This window comes from Cervus canadensis, chromosome 24 (genome assembly GCF_019320065.1).
Source record: "Cervus canadensis isolate Bull #8, Minnesota chromosome 24, ASM1932006v1, whole genome shotgun sequence".
In the NCBI taxonomy this organism is placed as follows: domain Eukaryota; kingdom Metazoa; phylum Chordata; class Mammalia; order Artiodactyla; family Cervidae; genus Cervus; species Cervus canadensis.
In genome coordinates this window covers 28,168,550-28,187,419 of record NC_057409.1, presented here as the reverse complement: position 1 = coordinate 28,187,419, position 18,870 = coordinate 28,168,550, and the positions used below count along the sequence as shown (strand labels likewise).

Sequence of the window (18,870 nt, the reverse complement as noted above, 5' to 3'; positions counted from 1 at the left end):
ATTTACCTTCTATTTTACCTTGTTGAATTTTTGCATGTTAAAGTTAATGTTTTCATATACATTTATTATTGGACATGTATCTAAAATATTTTTTACTCAAGAAAATTATATATTAGCTATTTCAGATCTCATACTCCTAGATAATAAAATCTGTAGATTTGTGAAATGTAAATACATGCAAGAAAATTTCTTCCTTAAATTGCCCTTCCTTTTTTCAGTGTTTTTTTCTCATAGTTTTTGCTTAACATAATAACCAAATAATAAGAACGTCAATTATAGAAACTTTGTTTTGTTAAATTATTATTATTATTATTTAGAGAAATCTCTGCTTTTATTGGTCAGCAGGTTACTTGAGGGGGATGAAGCGTGAGGAATGGGTAGCCCCTATACTGGGCCGGCGGTGTTTCACTGGCTTGTAGTTGATGGAGAACTCGCCTAGGTAGTGGCCGATCATCTCAGGCTTGATTTCCACCTGGTTGAAGGTCTTGCCGTTGTAGAGGCCCCCAGGGCCACCATTTCAGGCAGAATGATCATGTCGCACAGGGGCATGTTCACCACCTCGGGCTTCTCCATAGGCGGTGCATCTTTCTCGGCCTTGCGCAGCCGCTTCAGCAGCGAGTGCCGCTTCCTCCGCAGGCTGCGGTTCAGCCGCTGTCGCCGGCGCGCACTGTATAGCTGCTTCAGTTGCTCATAGGACATGTCCAGCAGCTGGTCGAGGTCTGTGCTGCGGTAGGTGACCTTACGGAAGGTCCGCTGCTTCTTCTGTTCCGCTGCCGCCATCTTGCCGGTTCTTCAGAAAGGAGTTAAATTATTATTTTTATTTTCAGATGTGTTTCATCCATATGATTGTAAACCATGAATCAGGAAGTAAAATTTGAAAGTTTGGTGTTTCTCAGAAATATTTTATTCTACTTATAAGGAGTAGCTCTTATGCATGTTATGGTTTTATACATCTCCTGAGAAGTCCTTTAATAAGAAACTTTTTTCCCAGTATATTCTTTTCTGCTTTAAGATATAAAAACTTCTCATGTAAGCTTTGAAACATCAGCATGATTCTACCCAGAAGAAACATTTATGTTCATTGTTCTAATTCAAATCATCCTACTGCTATCATTGGATGATACATTTATGTTAAGATAAAGGTTGATAGTGGGGAGGTGTGAAAAAAAATAGTTGGATGGTATTAAGGTAGTTGTCTCCCCTTGCATATACTTTTAGAAACTCAGTTTCTCCCAAGTCATTTGAAAGAACAGCAGAAGATGAATGTTTGGGCCTAGACTCTTTCCTGCAGTTCAAGGCTTATCAGATCAGTTTGAATATAAATGAAGTGATATATAGCATAAATTAGAAAATACCTGAAACTGAGTAAAAATAAAAATACAGCATATCAAAATTTGTAGGATCCAATTAAACCAGAGCTTAGAGGAAAATTTGTATAATTAAATGTATAGTTAAATTTGTATAATTTCGTATAATTTGTATAATTAAGGAAAGAGGTCTTCAATCAGTGAGCTAAGCTTTTCTTTAAGAAATTAGAAAAAGGAGCAAATTTAACCAGAGCAAAAAAAAGGAAGGAAGGAAATAATAAAGACTAGATATCAATAAAAATGGGAACAGAAAATCAATAGATGAAATCGGTGAAACCAATGGCAGGTTTTTTTTTACTGAGACATGACAAAAACACTGTATCAGTTTTTGGTATACAACATAATGATTTGGTATATGTATATACTGCAAAGTGACCACTACAGTAAGTTTAGTTAACATCCATCATCACATAGTTACACTTTTTTCCCTTGTGATAAGAACTTTTAAGATCACTAACTTAAGATTTCTCTTAGCAGCCTTCAGACATACACTACAGTATTGTTACTGTAGTCACCATGCTATACATTATATCTCTGGGTCTTACTTACCCTGTAACTGGAAGTTTATACCTTCTGACCAGCTTCACCCATTTCATCCATCCCCAATTTTTTGTTGAAAAAAACAAATTAATAAACCTCTAACCAGACAAACTAGAAAAAAAAAGAAGACACAAATTGCAAATGTGATAAATGAAAGGGGGTACATGTGTAAGACTCCTCAGACAAAAGGATGATAAGATAATACTGCTAATAACTCTCTGTCCATAAATTTGACCACCTAGGTGAAATGACAAATTCTTTGAAAAATACAGTCTGCTAAAGTGCATTAAAAAAGAAAATGTGTAAGACTTTTCCAGAACGTGCAGAGGGGACTTCTCAACTCTTGATGAAGCCAGCAATACTCTGATAATAAAGAACAGAAAAAGACTATAGGCCAATATCCTTCATGAACATAGATGCAGAAACTCGAGACAATATGGTATATAGTATTATTGTATAGCAGCTGTATTTCAGTTAAAATTTTTTTAAAAGAAGAAAAAATAAAGAATGTCTATTCACAGACAACCTGTATTGAAGAATCAATAGAAAAAAGCTACTAGAACTGGTGAACTTAATAAGGTGGTAGGATACAGAGTTAGTACACAAAACTTAGTCATATTTTGGTATGACTAAATTCCTAAATAGGAATTTTACCAAAATGTTTGAAAAACTTGGGTGTAAATTTTACAAAATATGTGCAAAGTCTGTAGTTACAAACTATAAAGCAATGATAAAAGAAATCGAAGAAAACCTAAATAAATGCAGAGATAAACCATGTTTATCAATTGGTATATCAATGATTCAATGTTATGATGTCATTCTCCCCACAAACGATGTATAGTTTTAGAGCAATTCTAACAAAATTCCAGTAGAAGTTTTTAATAGAAATTGGTGATCCTAGTGAAAGTCTCTCAGTCGTGTCCGACTCTTTGTGAGCCATGGAATTCTCCAGGCTGAATACTGGAGTGGTTAGCCTTTCCCTTCTCCAGGAGATTTTTCCAACCCAGGGATTGAACCCAGGTCTCCCGCACTGCAGGCAGATTCTTTACCAGCTGAGCCACAAGGGAAGCCCTTGGTGATCCTAAGATTGTATCTGAAAAGGCAAATGAACTAGAAAATCCATTTTTTAAAAAAAAGGATATAAAGTTGGAAGATACAGTCTACCTGATTTCCAGATCTACTGGAAAACTACAAAAGTCAAGATACTGTGGTGTTGGAGAAAATATGGACTTAATAGAGCAGAGTGGAGAGTACAGAAATAGACCCACACAAATAAGGTCAATTGGATTTTTGACAAAGGCACAAAGAGAATTTAGTGAAGAAAGGATAGTCTTTTCAATAAATGATGGTAGAACAATTGGATATTCGTATGTAAAGCAATGAACCATGACCCTTGTCTTGTACTCTATACAAAATTAATTCAAAATGGATTTTAGACCCACATGTAAAAAGTCTAAATGAGATAATAATTTGACGTCTGTTGTAAGCCATGTCAGTTATGGTTTGTGCTGTTTAAAGATGTAGTATTTGTAGATTACCAGTTCTGGTTGAAGTAAATGATACCACTCTCTTCTGAAGTAATTGACTTTTGTTATTACAGGCCTTTGATTAAGGCCTTTGATATAAAAGCTAGCGAAGCATTGGACCACTCAGGGAACAGTCATTTGTTTAATGGGACTTTGCCTCCCTGTATACGGAATGGAGAGGATATCACTGAACTGTGTCTGTCACCTGGTCAGTGGTGTCAGTTTAGAAACCAACAGAGTAGTAGAATTGGGATAATTTTGGAAACTGTTTGTCTAGCTCTTATTTTATTAAAATAGCAGAGGTTTGCAAAGTGAAGGTAACTTTATCAAACTTTGGTGGAACAAGAATTAGAATCTAGGTTTGTGTTTCTTGTTTAGGTATGCCCTACAGTGTTTTGCTTTTTGGGGAAAGAGGGGCAGTTAAATAACCAGGAAGTCATGTTTGTTTATACCTGTTGTGAGTAGGATTTAGACGGCACTGTTTCTTTGTACCTGAGAGTATGCTTTAATACAGATGTAGAACTTTTCTCACTGGGGCTTCCCTGGTGGCTCAGACTGTAAAGAATCTGCCTGCAATGCAGGAGACCTGGATTTGATCCCTGGGGTGGAAAGATCCCCTGGAGAAGGGAATAACAACCCACTACAGTTTTCTTGCCTGAAGAATGGTGGCTCAGGGACATAGAATCCACCTGCCAATGCAGGAGATGCAGATGTGATCCCTGGATCAGGAAGATCCCCTGGAGAAGGAAGTGGCAACCCACGCCAGTATTCTTGCCTGGGAAATCCCATGGACAGAGGAGCCTGGTGGGCTATATATAGTCCATGGGGTCGCAGAGTCCAACATGATTAAAAAACTAAAACAACAGTGACAACAAGAATTCTTCTCTCTTACCTAAAGTACATGGAGAAGAGATGGTGATATTATTGTGTGATTGTCTACCAAAGTGATAGAACAATTATTTAAGTAGCTAAACTGATGCTAATTATGTGATGGACCAAACTTTGTACCTGATCTTTTAGTATTGACAGTCAACCTGTGCTTTTCTTGCTCCTTTTTTTTTTTTTAAGCCAGGGTTTGAATCTGATTCTCTGACATAAACCACAGTTTGTGTTGTATGTTATTTAAGTTCCACAATTAGATGGATGAACAATTTTAGTTGGAAACCCTGACTCTGAAATAATTTCGTTTGTCCGTATTTTCTTTAGGGGCTCTGGTGAAAACAGATGAGCAGGAAGTAATCAACTTTCTATTGACAACAGAAATTATCCCTTTGTGTTTGCGAATTATGGAATCTGGAAGTGAACTTTCTAAAACGGTGTGTGTTTTTATCTTAATTAGATTCTACGTTGTGTTGACTGTTGGACTACTTCTTCATGTTTGAGTTATCTTTTTCTGCCTCCCTTCAGGTTTTTGAAACTTCCCGTGAATGTTTTTTTCTCTTTTGAATAAAAATTGTTATATAATGATGATTTAAGAACCTAGAACCATCAGAAGAATATAAAGTTAAACATTAAATTTCTCCCTTTTATCTGAACCCCCTTATGACTCCACAGGTATATTTTTCCAGACATTTTTTATACATAATCAAGTATGTATATATATACTTGAGCTTATGCCTGCTTTGTACTTTAACCATGGGTGATAATGTAACTAGTTATAGAATTCTCACCTCTGTTTTCCCTCTCAGAACTCCATTATCATAGCCATGTTGTCTTCTGGTACTGAATGTTGTAGTGAAATCTTGAGTCAGCCTAATATTTTCCTTGTCAGATTTTTTTCTGAAAGAGCCTACTCATTGTGTCTTTTCTGTTGTCGTTAATTTTTATAGTTTCCCCTTTGTTTTGGCCTCTTGCTTAAGCAACATCGGTTATGCTGTATTGTCTATTTTTCATATGTCTCTTCTCACCCTCTGATTACTTTCTATCTTTAATTTCATATAATGTGATTTTTCTCAAGGCTACTTTCCATGTTGCTATTTTTAGCAATATCTAACCTCTGCTTCTAAAGTATATCTAGTCACATTGACTAGTCACTTTAATTTTTTTTTTTACTTTAATTTTTAATTAGGTAAGTCATTGCTGAGTTGGATGTAAGCAGATGTAATGATTTAAAATTTGTTGTGAATATGCAATACAAATAAAGTAATAATTCATATGCTACTACAAATGGGTATACAAGCAAATTAAACTAAGTCTTCTACCTTACCTCTCAGTTCTTCTCGGTAGTAACCGGTATTATTACTTTCTTGTAGAATCTTTCTATACCTATTTTATGTATACATGTAGCAGTTTAATTTTGTATTAATTTTTTTCCTCTTGTCTCTGCTTCTCACTTCTCTTGTTGTTTCAGCTCTTCTCTGAATTTTGTATTTTCTTTTAACTTTTTAAAAATGTTTTTTAGAGTTCATATTCGCTCAGTTTCCTTGAAAATGCAGATAAGTATTATTTGCTACTGTTTCTTGGGTTATGTCTCTATAAGGGTTTCCCTGTGGGAGTCTTTCTATCCAGGATTGCTGTTTGTTTAAAAATAATGGATGGAAAGAGAGATGTTATGAGCTGAAGTTGGCCGTTTTTAAGTCAAGTGTTTTGCCTCTGAATACTTTTCCACCCAGCCTGCCAGTTTAGGGTGTGTGTTTTAGGGAGGATTTATACCTCTGTCTTCAACTTTCTACTAAACACACAAAGGATAAGTGACATGTGATCTGTGTTCATTCTTTTCTTTTCTCATTTCTTCCTTAATTTTATTATTTTGTTAATTTCAGTGGATTTCTGGGACAGGATTGGAATGGGTACAACTGAATTCTGTTGTTTTTAAATTCATAGTCGCCTGTGAATAGGTATTGTTCAAGTTGGCTTCTTATGGCTGGGACAGAAAAAGATTCATTTCTTCTTTTGTGACATTTCTTCCAGGAGCCCCCATCCTAATGATCCCTCCCCTGTTTTCATTCCTTCCCCATTACTAAAATTAATTCATCCTTGATGTTTAGAAGTTCCCTTTGACCTTTACACTTCAACTAGAATGCTTCTCCTGTCCTGCCTTATTACATGGTTTATAGTCAGTTCCTGGCATGTCTGTCTTCTTTTGCTCCAACGTCTTTGGCAAGCAAAGACCTTGTCGTGTTCAGTTTTCATGTACAAATCCTGAGTTTCAGGCCTTGCTATAATCGGCACCAGGTAAAACAGAGGTTCTCAATCAAGGCTATGTGACATGATCACCTGTCAAGTGTTTTAAAAACATCAGTGTCCAGGTTCCATCTCTGACCTACTGAACCATTGTCCAGGGTGATAAAGTATGGACATTTGTGTGTTTTTTTTTTGTTTTTTGTTTTTTTAAATCCCTCTGGGTAAGTGTATAGTATGTTATTCTGGAAAGCTGTTCAGTGGTACCCACTATAAACATGTCTACCCTATGACTCAGCAGTCCCCCTTCTGCATATATACCCAAGAAAAATGAGCTCTACAGAATTCCCTGGAGGTTAGGACTCCATGCTTTCACTGCCAAGGGCCCAGATTCGATCCCTGGTCGAGAAACTAAGGTCCGACAAGTCACATGGCACACACACACCCCCAAAAAATGAGCCCTTATGGGCATTAGAACATGTATAGGAGTGTTTATGTCACTTCTGCTCATGGAAGATAAACTGTAGTGTATTTACAAAATAAGCTACACAGTAGTTAAGAAGAATGGACTGCTGAAAATAGGCAGCATAGATGATATTACGTCAGATGAAAGAAGCCAGGCACATATGAGTTCATACTGTATGACCATGTATGTGAAATTCCAGAGTGGTCAGAACCAGTCAGTGAGGATAAAGCAGAGTAGTGACTCCCTCTCAGGGAAGGATATGACTGGGAAAAGGCACAAGGGAATCTTCTGGAGTGCTGAAAATGTTCTATATTTAAAATTTTTATTTTATTTTTATTGAAGTATAGTTTATAGTTGACTTATACAATATTGTGTTAATTTCAGGTATATAGCAGAGTGATTCATGTATAGATAAATATTCTTTTTTCGTGTATATATATATAGAATATATAGATATATATTCTCTTCCACTGTAGATTATTACAAGATACTGAGTATAGTTCCCTATGCTATACAATTGGTCCTTGTTGGTTATCTGTTTATATTGTTGTTCAGTCACTCAGTTGTGTCTGACTCTTTGCAACTCCATGGACTGCAGCACTCCAGGCTTCCCTGACCGTCACCATCTCCCAGAGCTTGCTCAAACTCATGTCCATTAAGTCGGTGATGCCATCCAACCATCTCATCCTCTGTCATCCCCTTTTCCTCCTGCCTTCAATCTTTCTCAGCATCAGGGTCTTTTCTAATGAGTCAGCTTATAGTATTGTATAATGTTCTGTATTTTAGTCTGGTTGTGGTTCACAGATGTGGAACAGGTTAAAAGTCAAAATACACTTAAGATTAGTACACTTAACACATTTTACTGTGTATATGTTTGTTTGATATTCTTACTGGTGCTATAAAAGATTGCCACGAGCTTGGTGGCTTAAAACACCACCAGTTTATTCTCTTATGGTTCTGGAACCAGAAGCCATAAATCAGTTTAACCAGCTTAAGTCAGGGTGCCCATAAGGATGGCATTGCCTCTGGAGACTCTAGGAGTGGATCTCTTCCCTTGGTTTTTTTTCAGCTTTCTTTTCATTTATATATATATATAATGTTATTTATTTTTGGCTGTGCCATGTCTTTGTTGCTTCACATGGGCTTTCTCTAATTGCAACAAACGGGGGCTCTGCTCTAGTTGTAGTGGGCAGGCTTCTCATTGCAGTGGTTTCTCTTGTTGCAGAGCACAGACTCTAGGGCTTAGGCTTCCATAGTTGAGGCTCCTGGGCTCTAGAGCACAGGCTCAGTAGTGGTACATGGGCCCAGTTGCTCTGAGAAATGTGGGATCTTCCCAGATCAGGGATCAAACCCATGTCTCCTGCATTGGCAGGTGAATTGCCTTTTTCAGCTTTTAGAATTGCCTATTTTGGCTGTTCTTCCCTCTTCCATCTTGACAGCCAGCAGTGTAGCATGTTCAAATCTCTGCATCTGTCACATCACCTTCTCTATGGTCACATCTCCCTCCACTTCCCTTTTATAAGAAACCTTGTGATAATGACCTTTAGGGCCCACCTGGATCATCCAAGATGTTAATCCCCCACAAGATTCTTAACAATCACATCTGCAAAGTACCTTTTGCCTTCTGAAAGTAGCATCCCCAGGGTTTAGTGATTACGACCTGGATATGTTCGGGGGCCATTATTTAGCGAACCGCAATGTTATACACCAGTAAAATAGTAAAATAAAACAAGTAATTCCCACAGTTGATTCTGATGAGCAGCTAAGGAAGAGACTCATTATAATAATCATTTGACTTGAATTGAATTAGAACTTTCTTAATGCCATCTGTGTAAGAGTTAATCAGCTTAAATTGAGTGTATTCTTTATTACTGTTGGAACAGTTTTTGAAGGGAGGCTTAAAAATCTTATTTTCTTAAAGGTCTTTTAAGAATAGGAAAAATCTTACCTAACTCATTTGGAAGAGATGAGGCATGGCTGCATTTCTGAAATCATCTTGGCCCATGGAAAAGTGAGAGGCTCTGTGTTTAACTAGGTTTGGATCTCAACTCTGATTTAGTCACTTTGTTGCTTGGGATCTTAACCTGGCAAGTTATTGATTAACAGTTATCCCTGGCACATAGGTGTTCAATAACTAAGAAAACCTCTCTGTTTTTAAGACTCTGATGATTACCTACTCTTTTTAAGTAAAATAACAATGGTACCTACCTCATAGATTTATTGTGAAAATAAGATAAGGCATGTTACAGCTTTAGGAAAAATTCTGGCATATAGTGTTGAATATAGTAATATATATATATTTTTTGTACTGTGCCTAAGTTGTCATAAGTAAGTTATCTAGAATGCAAGGGCATTTTCTTAGTTTTCTGCTTCATGGTTATTCCTAGGAGAGGAGTAGACAGTTGGAAGACGAGTCTGAGCAATGTTTTAGACTCTAATTTTGTTTTACTCCAGGTTGCCACATTTATCCTCCAGAAGATCCTCTTAGATGACACTGGTTTGGCTTATATATGTCAGACATACGAGCGTTTCTCCCATGTTGCGATGATCTTGGTGAGTTCTTTCCTTTACCTTTTTTATTTTATCAATTTAGCTCTGTTGGGTCTTAGCTGTGGCTTGGGGGATCTTCTGTTGCAGCGCGTAGGCTTCTTTCTAGTTGTGACACCTGGGCTTTAGAGCGCACAGGCTCAGTAGTTGTGTAGGCTTAGTTGCCCCAGGACATGTGGGATCTTAGTTTCCCAACCAGGGATTGAACCCGAGTCCCCCTACATTGCAAGGAGGATTCTTAACCACTGGACCGCCAGGGCTTCTGATCATACAACTTAGTTCCTTTGCAGTCGACACTGAGCTACTTCAGTTTCCCAACAGGAAACAACCACCACGAAACCTTGTATAACAGTTCTTGCAATATCTGGTCTCTGATACCAACTAGGATTATTTTGTGTTTTGTATGTTCTTTCCTACCCCACCTCGTTTTGGGGGAAACAGGGTAAGATGGTCCTGCAGCTATCCAAAGAACCTTCTGCCCGTTTGCTGAAGCACGTAGTAAGATGTTACCTTCGACTCTCAGATAACCCCAGGTAAACATTTATAGAATTTATAGGACTTTGGGGAAATACTCTGATGAGCGTCTTGCCCCATCTCATGTCATGGCTTCTATATCTTTAGGACAGGGAAGGGATTAAACTATATTGAGCTTGTCTGAGACAGATCTTGATTAATTTCTTTTAAAATCTGAAATGCTAAATTTAAAAATGCATCAGAGTATTGTCTCCCCACCAAAACTCTGTACCCTACTCTAATATTCCCAAGAGTTCAGACAGTGAATCTTATGATCCATTACTCCTGTGGTTTGAGCTTTCTGTTCTACTCTAGGCGATAAGAAAGAAAAGTATATTCTCAAAGATCTCTTAAGAAAGGAACAAGCCCAGAGGGCTCTTGAATTGTATCTGTAGTTCTCTTGATTCCTGTAAAGTCCTTGAGCTAATTATTTTACCTCCCTATTTCTCTCTGCCAGAAATCATACATTGTAGATACAGTGCATTTTAGAAAAATTTGACCTTTTGCTTTGTAAATCCATAATTCATGCTGAAAGCCACTTGCTCATATTCTGCTAAACCACATAATGGGATGATTTCTATGTTCCTAGGAATGGGGATAACTTGATTAATGTGAACTCCTGCCACTGAGGTTATTTAAGCCTTAAGTATTTCTTTGACCATTTTCTCCTGTTCTTTAGTGGTTCCTGATTTCACCAAGTTTGAAAATACGTTTATTTAAAACTCTTCCTGTAAAAGAAACTAGGCTAAGTACAAAAGCCATAACTTTAAAAAAAAAAAAAAAGCCTTATAGTTAACATTTACCTTTATGAGTTTTCAGATTTGACTTTTACTGGTAATATTTTAAAGAAAATGAAATATTTGAAAGTTCATCTGATAATAACTTTACGACAGTTTTACTGCTCATCTCTTAAGAGTTTTAACATAAAACTGAAGCTGTTTTTGGAAAGACACAAATTTATATCAGTTTAGAGTTAAAAGTTCATTAACTTATCCTACTATGAATCAGGTCATATCCCCTCTTAATGTTCTGATTTTAGAATGTTTTGTTTACTATCACCCATATATTTTTAACATGAGTATTTCAACAACTGTAATAAATCAGAAAGCAGTTTGAAGTAAATTGTTGCATCATTTTATTCTATTTGCTTTGTCACAAAATTCAATGTAGGGGAAACATTCTGAAAATGTTTACAGACAACAGATCCTGGAGGTCTCTAAGCCTATGTCTTAATATAAGCTTTAGAGAATTTTAATGGCTTCTTAAAGTACTTAACAGAGCTATAGATTCCCAGGATTCTATATGTTTATATCTAAGAAAAGGGCTCTTCCCTGTCCCCCACTGTGGGTTTATTTGTTTGGTCTCCCTGGTCGGTTTGTTTGTTTTTGATGTAGGGCACGTGAAGCACTCAGGCAGTGCCTCCCTGACCAGCTGAAGGACACGACCTTCGCCCAGGTGCTAAAAGATGACACCACCACCAAACGCTGGCTTGCACAACTGGTGAAGAACCTGCAAGAGGGTCAGGTCACTGATCCCCGGGGGATCCCTCTGCCCCCTCAGTGATCCTCTCCCATCCCCTCCCATTACTCCCCCCAAGTTGGGGAAGGGAGGGGGAACCTGCAAGGAAAACAGCTCAGGTTTTATCGCCGACTGGGGATAGACGACCTCAATGCTGAACTGCACTGGAGAAAAGGGGCACGGGACCCCCGCTGAGGTGTATGAGCTGCCATCTCAGGCCGCCTTGAGGACCTGGGCTCCCTCTGCTACTCCCAGGAAACGGGCTCCTGACACAGCAGTCTGCCACCACAGCCAAGGAGGGTGTCAACACCAGCAAATGCTGTATTTGCAGCAGGCCCACAATGACCCTTCTCCCTCACCTCTACCCAGCCACTGGCAGGGAGGGGAGACCGGTGGCAGCAGCAGCGCTCTAGGCACAGTGAACGCCTGGGACCAAGCCATGTGGCGTTTTCTTATTTTGCCTTCCTGGAAGACTCAAGATGTGTCACTTCATCCTCTCTCTCAGTATCTGTTTACTTTGGTTTTTTGTTTTTAATCTTAGAGAGAGGTGTGTTTAGTGGACACAAGCTGTAATATTCAGCAAACCTTTGTCAGTTGGCACTGTTTACAAGTCTGTTAGCTGCATAAGCTCAATAAAAAGTTGGTCTGGGCATTACATCCCCTCTAGGAGGCCAATAGCTGCGTGAGCTGTTGGGGGAAATGGGAGGCAGGGGAAGGATATGAAGCCAAAGGACAGCAGGAATCCACCACCTGTTTCCCTTCCCTTCTCCATTCTTCTGCCCCCAGTTCTGGATGCCACAAGGACTTTAAACCTTGCTTCTGGCTTTCGCTGCTAGCTTTTCCAAATCTCAGTGCTCTTCCCTTCTTCACTTTCCTAAACTTAAAACAGGCGTCTTAATTCACCAGGCTGTCCTGGAAGGATATTGTATTGAGAGGAGATGATAATGTCACCTTCAGTTCAAGTCCTCAGAGACATTTTCTGGATGACTTTTCAAAGGAAGGTTATCTGGGCTTACGATGATAGGCTTCTTGATCCTATTCTTTGCTTTGGTGTGAATCTACAATTCCAAGTGTCTTCTTGATTGTACTTGAAGCAGTATTAATTGAATGAGTTAATTTTATTCGGATTTAAGACAGAGGACTGGACTCTGCTTGCTCAGTCAGTCTTATTGGGTTTTTTGTTTCTTTTGTTTTGAACACATTCCCTTATGGTCCATGGGAATTACGAGATTGTCCCTATAATATTTTTCACTTTTTCGTACTGTGTCAGAGAATCTCCCTTTCTGCTCTGGATCTTTAAATGACTCTATTCATAATCCAGAGGTTTGAATCTGCAATCCAGTGTAAATTAAATTGCCTTGCTTTCCCCAGTCCTTCCACCTGCCATCACCTACTGTCTCTCTAATCCCCATCTCCAATCAAAGATGGAATTTGTAACCCAACTAGAGAGACCAAATATTTTCAGTCCACATCTTACACAGTTGAAGGTGAGTCTGAACACATTTAGGGAGAGTTACAGGGGGCAGGCTCAGAAAAACCTTTGCAGGGGCAGTTTTGCCAACCCAAGGGCTCTTTCAGGCCGACTTTCGCAAAGGGAGCCGGCCTCATTAGTTGGCTTCTGTCTCTCTAGAGCCAAGAAAGTAGTAATGAAATAGCCTAGATTTAGGAAGAGTAGAATGAGCACTTACTCCCCAGCTTTCAAAAATGAAGAGGAGAACCAGCCCTGCTCTCACTAAGCTCAAGCTTGAGGAGAAGAGGCCTTGGAGAAAGCAGAGAACAGCATGGACTGGATAAACGTCTTGACTCCCTGCAGCCCACAGTTTCTGTCCTGCAGAGTCCAGCTAGGGTAACTCTGATTTTTGCCAACCACCTTCCTGCTGAGCCAAAGTTTTCTCATTCCCTCTCCTTTGGGGAAGCAGCTGAGGCCCCAGGCCATGCTCCCTGAGAAATTCTCTTCTCCATCTTTTGGTGCATTGGCCATTGTACTGTGCCAATAGTGTCTTAATTCTTGTACCATCTAATCTCAGCGGGCCTTGGACCCCATGTAGGAGTTGGGGGGAGGGATGGAAATGGGTATTGTTCCTTGTAGTTGGTCCTGATGTCGTGTATGAATAAAGAGACCCCCTCCCTTCATTTTGTGTGTTCCATCCCTCTCACTCCCTCAACAGGACTGAAATAAAAATGCTTCTGTTTTTGTAACAATAGTTTTTCATTTAAACTGTGGAGATTGGATTTTGTCAATATGGAGGCATCTGGGCACTTTGGTCAGATGATCCTCGTCAACCATTTCTCTCTACCTCTGTGCACCCTACATACACACACTGTCCTACCAAGAGGGCAGTGATGGTTCCTTTGTGGATAGGTCCTTTGGGAGAGTCTCACTGATGTTTAAAAGCTGTTTGGGAGACTGGAATGGCCCCTTTTTTCTGATTAAGTATCTTGCTTGAACAGAACCTCACTCCTGGCTGTAGTGGCCAGAACCTAGTACTGGTGTGGGAGAGGCTTCCTTAAATGAAGAGATAAACTTGAAACATTTTATCACCAACTTTAATATCCATTTCCTTCTGGGGTTCAAGACTTCTATCTCCAGACTTGTTTCCATCTCTGTTTCTGGCTCTCAGTGAGACAGAGCCAACCTCTGTTTCCAGCTTCTTTTTTGTGAGGCTTGAGGGCCTTTGTTTCAGTGGTGGAACAGGACAAGGAAAGGAACTGGTAGCCTTCAGAGCATACCTTCCTTACTAACGGTATGTATGATTCCCTTGCTGACTATTTCTGCTGCTCAAAGGCTGAGGAAGTGTGAGGGGGAAGAGGAGGAATATGCAAGGTTACTCTATCAAAAGTCCAAGGAAAATACTTGAAATAGGAAACAATAGTACAAAATGACATTTTTCTTCCCTGAATGTTGCAGAATTTCATTTTTTTTAAATTAAAGCATGTATTTCAAAAGCAGATATAATAGGTTAAGTTGAACAACACAAACCTAGCTTAACTGACATATATTAAATATTGTAACTCAACCAACAATGCACATATTTGTAATTGCACCAAAAGCTTTCACCAAAATTGATCATAGCTCAACTATCAAGTAAGCTGTAAGTAAGGAAATTTCCCCCCCAAATTAAAATAATAGTGTTCTCTGAACACAGTGGGATTAAGCTAGCAGGGAGAAAACTGGAAAGTCCCTAACTTATAAAACAGACAGTATAATTCTAAATAACCCACTGGTCACAGGAAAAAAAAAAATACAAAGGAGATTAGGAGAAAAAAAATATTAATGAAGATACCTTATGTCAAGAAACTGGGAAAGAAGGATGTCCCTGATAGTCTAGTGGCTAGGACTTGGCAGGGGGCCCAGGTTCAACCCCTGGTCGGGGAACTGAACCACATGTGCTGCAACTAAAAATCCCACCTAGCACAACTAAAAGAAAAAAACCCTGTATGCTGTGGCTGGGGATCCCAAGTGCCACAGCTAGGACCCAGTCCAGCCAAATAAAACATAAAAAGAAACAAAGAATAGCAAATTCAAGAAGTAGAAGAAATGCAAAAAAAAAAAAAAAGTGAAATAAAAAACAGATGTACAGTAACAAACCAAAAGTCATTCTCTCAAAAATAGTAAAACTGATAAAGCTGATCTAGAAAAAAAGTCAATGTTAGAAATGAAATAAAGGGACATCACTCGTATCTTAGTCTGATAAAGACTGATCTGGAAAAAAAAGTCAATGTTAGAAATGAAATAAAGGGACATCACTCGTATCTTAGTCACTGGTCTCATGAACTTCAAGAAACTACAAAGGAAAAACAGGTCTTAATTAAATTTTGAAGCAGTATAACCCAGCCACCAAAAACTATCAAGGATATTGGAAGGAAAACTAGCTGCTAACCTTTTCTATGAATGTAAATGTAAAATTTCCAGTCAAGTCAAATCTAGCAACATACAGAAAAGAAAATGGGTCAAATCTGATTTGGGTTTACTGCAAAAATAGATTGACTTGATGCCTGAATTCAATTAACAAAAAGGAGAAAAATCACAATCATAAATATATACAGGAAAAAGCACTATAAAATTCAATACTGGGACTTCCCTGTTGGTCCAGTGGCTAAGACTCTGTGCTCCCAATGCAGGGGGCTAGGGTTTGATCCCTGGTGAGGAAATATCCCATGTACCACAACTAAAGATCCTGCATGCTGCAGTGAAGATCGAAGATCCCCCATGCTGCAACTAAGACCTGATACAGCTAAATAAATATTACAGAAGAAAAATTCAATACCTATTTATGAGTTTTAAAAAAACTTTGAAAACCAGGAATAGAAGGGGATATCCTTAATCTAATAAAAATCTTGATATGTGTGTTTGTAGATATAAATATATCTATGTGTATATCTGTGTATAATTATTTTGACCTAAAAATTCAAATTCATTTATAATTTAAAGATTTAAAAGAAAAGGCTTCATATTCATGAAAACACAGAATCTTAATAAAAACTCTGGTTGGGACTTCCCTGATGGTCTGGTGGTTAAGAGTCCACCTTGGAATGCAAAGGATGCAGGTACGATCCCTGATAGAGAACTAATCCTACATGCCTCAGAGCAACTGGGCCCACTCATCACGCCCGGAGAGTGCACCCCAAGGAAAGGTCCCAAGTGCCACCAACTAAGACCCGACGCAGCCAAATTGTATTTTTAAAAAACCTGTGGTAAACTTCTCAATTATACTGAAATCATTCACCACAAGATGAAGAATAAGATAAGGATGTCCACTATCACAACTCCATATATCATTAAACTGGTCCCAGCCAGTGTGATGTCAAGAAAATAATAAAGGGAAAAAACAAAAAACATGCTGACAACATGATTGTGTACATAAGTAATCTAAAAGAATACAGATTCTCAGAATTAAGTGAACTTAGCAAGGTCACAGAATACAAAGTCAATATACGCCTCAAAAAAGTCAATTATGTGTTTCTAAATATGATAAATAGAAAATTAAATTCAAAAATATATTGTTTATTATAGCATAATAAATCGAATAGCTCAAAATAGATATGCCAAAAGATATGCAGACTCTACATTGCAAACAACATTCTGGAAAGAAAGATTGACAGATGTGTGGTCAAGTCATATATGTCAATTCACCTAATATTTTTCTTCCTTGGTATAGGTTAGCTTATATCTGTTGGAAACAAAGTGGGAACTTGCCTATGTTCTCAGCTATTTAGAAATCTCACTATGAAAGTTTCACAATAACTTAGTTTTATTTCTTTTAATTGTATATAAGATACCATTAGAGAAACATTTTTAATCCTGATGAAATTTCGGGGATGACTTTACAATCTGACAAGAAGTACATTTTGAAAATAAAATTGAGATATCCTAATTGTAAAAAAAAAAAAAAAAGACATAGGTGAAGAGAGATATCATCTCCATGGACTAGAAAATAATATTGGAAGGATACCTGTTCTCTCAAATTAATCTGCCAGTGAAACTCAATTCTAAGTAAAATCCCAGCAGGTTTATTTTTGTGAGGATTAACAAGCTGATTCTAAAATTTGCATGGAACTAGAGAAAAGCCCGAGCAAAGCAATGAAGACCCAGCTCAGCCAAAAATAAGTAAATAAAATTATTATTTTTTATTTCATGGAAATGCATTGTGCTAAAACAGCCAAGACCGCCTTGAAGAAAAATGAGATTGGAGTCCTTCCGCACCCAGATACCCTCCTTTAACTGTCAACGTTTTAGACCCACCTTTCTGAGACATGATTTATAAATAGCATACAATTGTATTTTACTTTGTGAACTTTTCTGAGAGTTTTATCTTTCACAGTGGTATATTATACCCTTTGCATTGTAGATTTTATTTTTGTCTGTGCTGGGTCTTTACTGCTGCATGGGCTTTTCTCTAGTTGTGGTGAGTTGGGGCCTACTCTCTAGTTGCAGTACGCTAACTTACTGTGGCTTCTCTTGTGGTGCACAGGCTTAGCTGCTCCGAGGCATGTGGGATCTTCCTGGACGAGCGATCAAACACGTCTCTTGCTTTGGTAGGCAGATTCTTCACCACTGAGCCACCAGAGAAGCCCCATCCTTTCCATTTTAAATTCTAATCTCTATCATCTTGATCTCTGGTTTGTCTTATACCTCCTTGTCCCCCCCACCTTGATTTTTTGGGGGGAGAGGGGTTATTTTGGAGGTTTTTGTGAGTGTTTTCTCTGGAATGGAAGTGTCTATATATTGTATTGTCTTTCAAAGTTATATATCCTGGCTTTTAAGTTAACAGGTGTGCTTAGTCACTTCAGTCGCATCCGACTCTTCATGACCTCATGGACTGTAGCCAGGCTCCTCTTTCCATAGGATTTTCCAAGCAAGAATACCAGAGTGGGTTGCCATGCTTTCCTCCAGGGAATCTTCCCAACTCAGGGATCGAACCCAAGTCTCTTGTGTCTCCTGCATTGGCTGGTGAGTTCTTTACCACTAGTGCCACCTGGGGAACCCAAATCAACAAGTGGTCTCACAGATTATTTTTTAGGTGGAACTTAATATTTTGAGTATTCCTTTTTGACCAATGAGAAAGGAGAGCTTTATTTCAGAAGTTTGAGAAGTTAGATTAGATGGTCTAGGAAGTAAGTCTCTGAAACCCCAGCCCTGAAACAGAGATTTAAGGCATCTCCTCTGAGAGTCAGGAGGAGAGCCTAGGCTTGCCTGTGTGGAAGTGTCAGGATACACTGTTTAGTTCTTCCTCTTTGCCAGCTGCCCCTTCATTTCAATTTAGGGCTTCTAGGCCTTTCCTGGGCATGGTTCCCAGAAAATCCCTCTGCTGCTGCTGCCCTGATCAGGTTTCTGGATCTGTTAATAATAGACAGGAGTCGGGGGATGGGACAGGATCATTATGGAAAGAAGAGCAACTAAACCAGATGGACAGTTCCTGTGCTCAGGGCCCTGTCTGCTCCTGTCCTGGATCTGAAGAACATCCTGCAGTGGACCTGTCTTCTAAGCCATTCCTTGGAGCCACAGTAACCTTGTGAAGGTTTTCTAATGGCTTTCCCAAAAATCAGAATACATGATCTGGGGTGCTTATAAGAACACTGAAACAGAAGATTTGAGATTTGAACTCCATCGGAAAATCCAGGAGGAGTGATAACACCTCTCACAGAACACCCAAAAGAGAGGGAGATTGTGCTGCAACTAGGTGAGGCAAATGGTGACTTAGAGAGGCAAACCATATATGTACCGCTGGAGTGTATGGACTTCCCTGGTGATTGAGTGGATAAAAAACCACCT

General features: G+C 38.7%; 1 protein-coding gene and 1 pseudogene across 1 annotated transcript in view; one reads left to right on the top strand and one right to left on the bottom strand.

The window, feature by feature from the left end:
• CNOT9 (CCR4-NOT transcription complex subunit 9) overlaps window positions 1-13,796 on the top strand; it is a 30,712-nt gene extending 16,916 nt beyond the window's left edge. Inside the window, exons 5-8 of the mRNA XM_043444574.1 lie at window positions 4,640-4,749; window positions 9,474-9,572; window positions 10,008-10,099; window positions 11,474-13,796. Of these exons, the coding sequence (XP_043300509.1) occupies window positions 4,640-4,749; window positions 9,474-9,572; window positions 10,008-10,099; window positions 11,474-11,642 (470 nt within the window). The 3' untranslated portion in view covers window positions 11,643-13,796. The remainder of the gene's footprint in view (window positions 1-4,639; window positions 4,750-9,473; window positions 9,573-10,007; window positions 10,100-11,473) is intronic.
• On the bottom strand, window positions 347-9,007 carry LOC122426028 (annotated as a pseudogene).
• Window positions 13,797-18,870: the final 5,074 nt, after the last annotated feature.